Here is a 7,310-nt window from a genome sequence, read left to right as displayed (position 1 = left end):
CCCTAGTGTGCTGGAATTTACCCCTCCTAGGCCCCCAAACCCCACTTCCCCCAGCACATGGGTGCTATACCTTTGGCAGAGCTCTAGCTCTGATGGCAAAGGGAACCCCAACTTGGCTGCCTTGTCTGTCCAGGCTGCTTTGGCCTGCACAGTCCAGCCAGCCTGGGCAGTTTTGGCTGGTTTGTCAAGGACGTTCTTGGTGGCCACTGTAAACCCTGCGGCTGCAGAGACAGAAGGGGGGGGGCCCTGTTTCTGGTGGGCGGAGCGCACCTGTCCAGGTGCCTGAGTTGCAGAAGGAGCTTGTGTTGAAGGAGGACAGACACAGACACGGAGTGCAGAGGTGAGGACCGCTGCGGGGCAGGGGCTGGGTTGGCTTGGAAACTTCCAGGGCCTGCTTGGGAGCCCTGGACGAGAGGAGGGCAGGAAACCAGCACTTCAGGAGCCTCTCTCACAGGGTTTTTCTGCCTTTGTGAGCTGAGCCAAGAGTAGGCTATGGGGAAGTGGGGTTGGGTATTAGGGAAAGACGGGAGAGGCAGAGCAATTGAATGAAAAAGTGACCTGAGGGCCAGAGAGACAGCATAGTGGTAGGGCATTTGCCTTGCAGGCGGGCCAATCTGGGACAGACCTGGGTTCGATCCCTGGCATCCCTTATTGTCCCCTGTGCCTGACAGCAGTGATTTCTGAGTGCAGAACCAATAGTAACCCTTGAGTGCCACTGGGTGTGGCCAAAAATCCCCCCCTTCCAAAAAAAAGAGAAAGAAAAAGTGACCCAAGAAGCCAGAATTCTGCTCTGAGAGTAGAGGTAGCCAAGAGTGAAGGGAGGGAGGGGAAGGGACTGTCGTCAGGTAGGGACAGGAGAGGGAGATTTTACTTACCCTAAACACACAGTGCTGTCTGGTGATAAACGCAGTGCCACAGCACCCTTCCTCTTCCCTAATTTCACACATGGGAAGAGCAGGAGTGAAGGAGGTTGAATTGATTAGTCAAGAGTTTGTCTGTCTGTCTGTCTGTCTGTCTGTCTGTCTGTCTGTCTGTCTGTCTGTCTGCTTTCTCAGTGCATCCATGGAGGAGCTCGTGGGGCTGCGCCAGGGCTCCCCGGGGAACCCAGTGACACTTCAAGAGCTGTGGGGCCCTTGTCCCCGCCTCCGCCGAGGCATCCGAGGTGAGCACACCCCTGTCCCTTTGTACTGGAGACCCTTTAGGACATGCCCAATAGTCTTCCTAACCTTTGACCCTGAATGGCACTTCAGGGGCTGCTGGTGTGTATGTGTGTGCGTGTGTGTCTGTCTGTGTGTGTGTGTGTGTGTGTGTGAGAGAGAGAGAGAGAGAGAGAGAGAGAGAGAGAGAGAGAGAGAGAGAGAGAGAGAGGCTTGGGCACCCTGCTCCCCTTTTCCTCCCACAAGGGGTCTCAGTGAAAACCAGGGGGTGGGATGAATGGTCACACGACACTTGTTGTTGGAGCCCTAAGTCCACTGGCTATGGTGAGATGAGGGATAGGAAGGACAGGAGCTGAAACAGAAGCTGAAAATGAGGGTTTTCAGGGTTTACCAGGGGCTGGGCCTGTGCTGGGCAGGGCCAACTCCCAGGCAGGCCCAAAGCCTTGAACTCAGGCCTCTTGGGGATCAGTGTCCACTCTGCCACCAGCAGGGCTGTGGGACAACTCTGGGTGTTGGGGTATCACAGAAGTCTGATGAAAGATTTTGCTTTCAAAGGGACCTTCTTGGGTCCAGAGATAGTAAGCAGATAGTAAGCAGCAGAGAGATAGTAAGCAGATAGGGCATTTGCTTTGCAAGTGGCTAACCTGAGTTCAATTCCCAGAATCCCATATGGTCCCCCAAACACCTCCAGGATTAACTCCTAAACATGTGGCCCCAAAACAAAAAAAAATTTTTTTTTGGTTTTTGGGTCACACCCGGCAGCACTCAGGGGTTCCTCCTGACTCTACGCCCAGAAATCACTCCTGGCAGGTTCAGGGGACCATATGGGATACCGGGATTTGAACCATCGGCCTTCTGCATGAAAGGCAAATGCCTTACCTCCATGCTATCTCTCCGGTCCCCAAAACAAAAATTTTAAGAAAGACCAAATAGGGGCCAGAGAAATAACGTGGAGGTAGGGCATTTGCCTTGCATGCTGAAGGACAGTCGTTCAAATCCCGGCATCTCATATGGTCCCGCAAGCCTGCCAGGAGCGATTTCTGGGCATAGAGCGAAGAGTAACCCCTGAGTGCTGCCAGGTGTGACCCAAAAACCAACCAAACAAACAAACAAAAAAACCCCATCTTATTTTGCCTCACAAATTGAGGGGGAAATAATGGACCAGACAGTTGTATAAACGTTAAGTAGAAATAATTAAAAAAAAAAAAGGTCAGACTTAAACATCCAATCCAAAGCCAATGACAACAGAATCGAGACCCAATCTACAACATGCTAGACAAAGAGGGGACCACTTGTACTAGCAACCAGGGTGGTAAAGGAGGGGGATAGGAATAGGGGATGCATGCTGGGAACAGGGGTGGAGAGAGGACAACATTGGTGATGGAAATGCCCCTGATTCAATGTCACTATGTACCTAAAAAAATTACTGTAAAAGATTTATAATCCACTTTGGTTAAAATAAAAATTAAAAAAGAGGGCCCAGAGAGATAGCACAGCAGCGTTTGCCTTGCAAGCAGCCGATCTAGGACCAAAGGTGGTTGGTTCGAATCCCGGTGTCCCATATGGTCCCCCGTGCCTGCTAGGAGCTATTTCTGAGCAGACAGCCAGGAGTAACCCCTGAGCATCGCCAGGTGTGGCTCAAAAACCAAAAAAAATAAAAATAACAAATAAAAAAGAATGCAAAAAACAAAAAAACAAAAAGACCCAAATAAATGAAGGAGTCAGCTGGCCCATCATTCTTCTACAAGTTCCTCTGGCTGGACACTTGCCCCCCCTCGGGTTTACCTCTCCCCTGCCCTGCCTGCCCCCAACATATACTACTCCTGTCCAGGGAGCCTGGAGTGGCTGAAGCAGAGGCTGTTTCGTGTGGGTGAGGACTGGTATTTCCTGATGATTCTCGGCGTGCTCATGGCCCTGATTAGCTACACCATGAACTTCGCCATCAGCCGCGTGGTCCGAGGTAACCCCTCATGCACCGCCCGCCTGCCCGGGGCCAGCAGAAGAGTCTTGGGGTGCGGGGGTGGGTGGGACGACAGATCTAGTCAAGCATGTGCTTTGGGCCCATTCCCGACTTTGCTCTCAATCTTCCCTGTGACCCGAGCAGGCTTTTGCCCCTTTCTGGGCCTCGGTTTCCTCCTCTGCACAGTGAAGGAGAGAGTTCAGAATAATCCCCAGAGCCCTCGGTGATCAGTGCCCCATGATCCCATCCTCCGGTTTTGCTCAGTCTCTCTCCCTCGCCTCCACGACTAGGCACAGACCTTTCCCTCAGCTTCAATTCCTCCACAAGGAGGTCTCCTGGAAGAGGCGGCAGGGCAGAAACGATGCAACTTGTGCATGTATTGTCAGGCAGAACTAGCTGTACAGTGACTCTGTAGAAAGCATCATCCCTTCCCCACTCGGTAGAAAGACGCTCAGGGGGTTGAGTCATTTGCTCAGGGTCACCCAGCCAAGGAGTGATGCTTCTTCTTGGGGCCCTGGTCTGCCCTCTCCAATCCTCCCTCTCCTGGTCAGAGCTTGCGAGGGTGTCCCTAACTCCCCGTTCTCTCCAGCACACAAGTGGCTGTATCGGGAGATCGGGGACAGTCACCTGCTCCGGTATCTCTCCTGGACTGTGTTCCCAGTGGCCCTCATCTCCTTCTCCTCCGGCTTCTCCCAGAGTATCACGCCCTTCTCTGGAGGTGAGTTGGGTCCCCACACATTTGGCATGATGGCCTGCATCACTATGGTGCCACTGGCCCCAACTTTTTCTGAGCCCTCCAACTTCTGGTGATGAGAGCAGAATGTTGTCACCCATTTCTCAGCTGAAGAAGCAAGCTCAGAAGCATGCATTTTGCCTAAAGTCATACAGTATAGAGGTCAGACCTGGACTGTGGTGGAGTCAGTGCAAACTTTGCTTTATTGGGGCTGGAGAGATAGCATAGAGGTAAGGCGTTTGCCTTGCATGCAGACGGATGGTGGTTCAAATTCCGGCATCCCATATGGTCCCCTGAGCCTGCCAGGAGCGATTTCTGAGCATAGAGCCAGGAGTAGCCCCTGAGCGCTGCCGGAGGAGACCCAAAAACCAAAAACCAACCAAACAAACAAAAAAAAAAAAATCCCAAACCAACTTTGCTTTAGTGAGAGTTCTCTGGGCCTTAAGGGGGCTCAGGGAGGGCCACAGCTCCCCCAGACCTCTAGACTGTGCCTCCAGCTCCATAGTCAAGCAGGGGAGTGGGGTGGGACTGATTCTATTCTGGGCTCCCACCATCTTGTTTCTCATCCTTGGGCTCTGCGGAAATGGATGGACAATACATGCCCTTCTGCTCCACAGGCTCCTCATCTGTGAAGCCTTTTCACATCTTCTGCTTTGCTTTGTTTGGGGGCTGGCCCTGAGATGTTCAGGGGTCACCCCCAGTATTTAAGGGAATGGGTGTGTCAGGGATCAAACTCAGGCCTCCCCTATCTAAAAACTACAACTAGTCCATTGCATTTTCTCTCCAGAACAGCCCACACCTCATTGACTCCCCTTAGCTCACAGGGTTTGGGGGATCCTGATAGGCTGTAATGGGACCGTGCGAGTGTTCAGATTGGAGACAGCCCCTTCCCTTACCTATTGCCAAGGTTCTGGACTTCCGGAGCTGAAGACCATCTTGTCAGGTGTGATCCTGGAAGATTACCTGGATATCAAGAATTTTGGAGCCAAGGTGGTGGGACTCAGCTGCACGCTGGCTTCTGGCAGCACTCTCTTCCTGGGCAAAGTGGTATGTCTGGAAGCATGAGGGCACCCCATTGCACCCTGCTCTGCCCCTATGCCTCCTTTCTGCTGGGAAGAGGGATTCAGAAAGAACCTACATGGGAGGCTCAGCTTTTTGTTTTTGTTTTTGGCCATACCCAGCAGTGGTCAGGTGTTACTCCTAGCACTGCACTCATAAATTATTCCTGCCAATCTGGGGAGGCCATATGGGATGCTGGACACTGAACTGGGTCTGCCATGTGCAAGGCAGATGCCCTACCCACTGTGCTATTGCTCCAGCCCATGGGGGCTCAGTCATGGAGAAGAGAAGGGCCCTGAGGTGATGAAAGCAGAGAGTGGGTGTCTGGAGGAGGCTCCATCTACACCCCAGACACTGAGGTGAGCCCTGAACCTTGTACCCCCACCTTCCCGCAGGGTCCCTTTGTGCACCTGTCAGTTATGATTGCAGCCTACCTGGGCCGCCTTCGTACTAAGACCATTGGGGAGTCCCAGGTAAGGGGCTCAGGAAGCACCCCTTGAAGGCATGAGAGGATGGCAAAGCTGACCCTGAGCTCATCTCCTCTGATGCCCCAGAACAAGAACAAACAAAATGAAATGCTGGTGGCGGGTGCAGCGGTGGGCGTGGCCACAGTCTTCGCAGCCCCCTTCAGCGGTGAGCCCCCTTCATGCCTCCTTGGGGTCCACTCAGCATCCTGCAGACTCACTGATTGCCTCACTCTTCTGCCCAACTTGATTCTTCCTGGGTCTTACTATAGACACATGGGAAGGCACGGGGCCATCCAGCCATGCAGGTGACCTGTCAGTGAATTCATTGCTCTCCCATGTGTAAAATGGGGTCACATACTCCCCATGCCAAAGGGCTGCCATGGGACTGAACCATATTGGGGGCATAGCAGGCTCTTCCCTGCACAGTGTTTCCCACACACACATAGCTCAGGACTAAGGGCCAGCACAGGAGGGCACTGAAGCCACAGCTGGAAGTGAAGGCCGGGCTTCACCTGAGCTAAGCGTCATCCCCAGGGGTCCTGTTCAGCATCGAGGTCATGTCATCCCACTTCTCTGTCCGGAATTACTGGAGGGGCTTCTTTGCTGCCACCAGTGGGGCCTTCATGTTCCGCCTCTTGTCAGTCTTCAACAGCGAGCAGGGTGAGTAACCTCCACTGAGCCCCATGCCTCTCCCCTGTTCTCCCTTTTCCCCTCTGTTTTCACTCCTCCCTCTTCACTCCTTTCTCCCCCTGTCCCCTTTCTCCCCTCTCCTATCTCTTCCTATCTCTATCCCACTCTCCCTCTTCCTCTTTCCCCCACCCCTTCTCCCTCCTCCCTATATTCTCACTCTTCCCCCTCCTTATTTTCCTTCTTTTTCTTCCCACCTCTTCTTCAGAGGATGGATGTAAGCTGGCTGGACTGGGCAGGAAAAGGGAGAGATCCTAAAGGAAAAAGGGGCCAAGCAGAGCAGGGGGCAGGTTGGAGTGGTGGGGCCTTGAACACCAGGAAAGGGTGTAGGAGCAGGGGTAGTGCTCACAGCTCTGCCTATTGACTGTGAAACTGGGGCTTGGCTGGAGAGGAAGCAGGTCCCTCACCTCTCTTCCCTCCTTCCCCAGAAACCATCACCTCCCTCTTCAAGACCAGTTTCCGGGTGGATGTCCCCTTTGACCTGCCAGAGATCTTCTTTTTTGTGGCACTAGGGTAAGTGGGCACCACTTACTGTGGTCCCTGAAGAGTCCCCCGCCCCCAGCCAGTCCTGCTGCCTGAGCTAATGGGAGTCAGTACTGACCTGGCCACCACCAGGGCCATCTGTGGCATCATGAGCTGTGCCTACCTCTTCTGTCAACGGACCTTCCTGGGCTTCATCAGGACCAACCGTTTCACCTCCAAACTGCTGGCCACCAGGTGAGTCTGGGAGGCCTTGATGGACCCTATTCCCTAGGACTCAGCCTCAAGTCACAGTTTTCTTGTAGAAACAATCTACCTTCTGACCCCCTTCCTCTTACTGAGGTCTCCCTCCAGCTTCCCTAGCCTATACTCCATCAAGGACTCCCCAATCCCTCCCCAAGACCCTCTCCAGGACCTGCAACCTGTGCTTCTCCTCACCCCTCCTAGTTTCAGGGCTGCCAATTCTCCATTCTTTTCTTTTCTTTCTTTATTTTTGGGGGGGGGGGCATACCCAGAGGCCTTCAGGGGTTACTCTGCACTCAGAAATTGCTCCTGGCTTGAAGGACCATATGGGATGGTAGGGGGTTGAACACGCATCTGTCCTGGGTCAGCCGTGTGCAAAGCAAACGCCCTACCACTGTGCTACTACTCTGGTTTCCAATTCTCCATTCTCTTTTTTTTTTTTTTTTTTTTTGGTTTTTGGGTCACACCTGGCAGCACTCAGGGATTCCTTCTGGCTCTATGCAGCATCACCAGCCTCAATCCCA

General features: G+C 53.2%; 1 protein-coding gene across 1 annotated transcript in view; it reads left to right on the top strand.

The window, feature by feature from the left end:
* The first annotated feature begins 1,062 nt into the window (after positions 1-1,062).
* Positions 1,063-7,310, top strand: part of CLCNKA (chloride voltage-gated channel Ka) — a 17,822-nt gene continuing 11,574 nt past the window's right edge. The window contains exons 1-9 of the mRNA XM_049772008.1: positions 1,063-1,162; positions 2,989-3,117; positions 3,707-3,835; positions 4,758-4,897; positions 5,305-5,382; positions 5,464-5,542; positions 5,911-6,036; positions 6,492-6,576; positions 6,679-6,780. Of these exons, the coding sequence (XP_049627965.1) occupies positions 1,063-1,162; positions 2,989-3,117; positions 3,707-3,835; positions 4,758-4,897; positions 5,305-5,382; positions 5,464-5,542; positions 5,911-6,036; positions 6,492-6,576; positions 6,679-6,780 (968 nt within the window). The remainder of the gene's footprint in view (positions 1,163-2,988; positions 3,118-3,706; positions 3,836-4,757; positions 4,898-5,304; positions 5,383-5,463; positions 5,543-5,910; positions 6,037-6,491; positions 6,577-6,678; positions 6,781-7,310) is intronic.

This window comes from Suncus etruscus, chromosome 4, assembly GCF_024139225.1.
Source record: "Suncus etruscus isolate mSunEtr1 chromosome 4, mSunEtr1.pri.cur, whole genome shotgun sequence".
Lineage (NCBI taxonomy): Eukaryota > Metazoa > Chordata > Mammalia > Eulipotyphla > Soricidae > Suncus > Suncus etruscus.
Note: the sequence above shows the minus strand (reverse complement) of the source record. Positions and strands in the feature narration are given on the sequence as shown.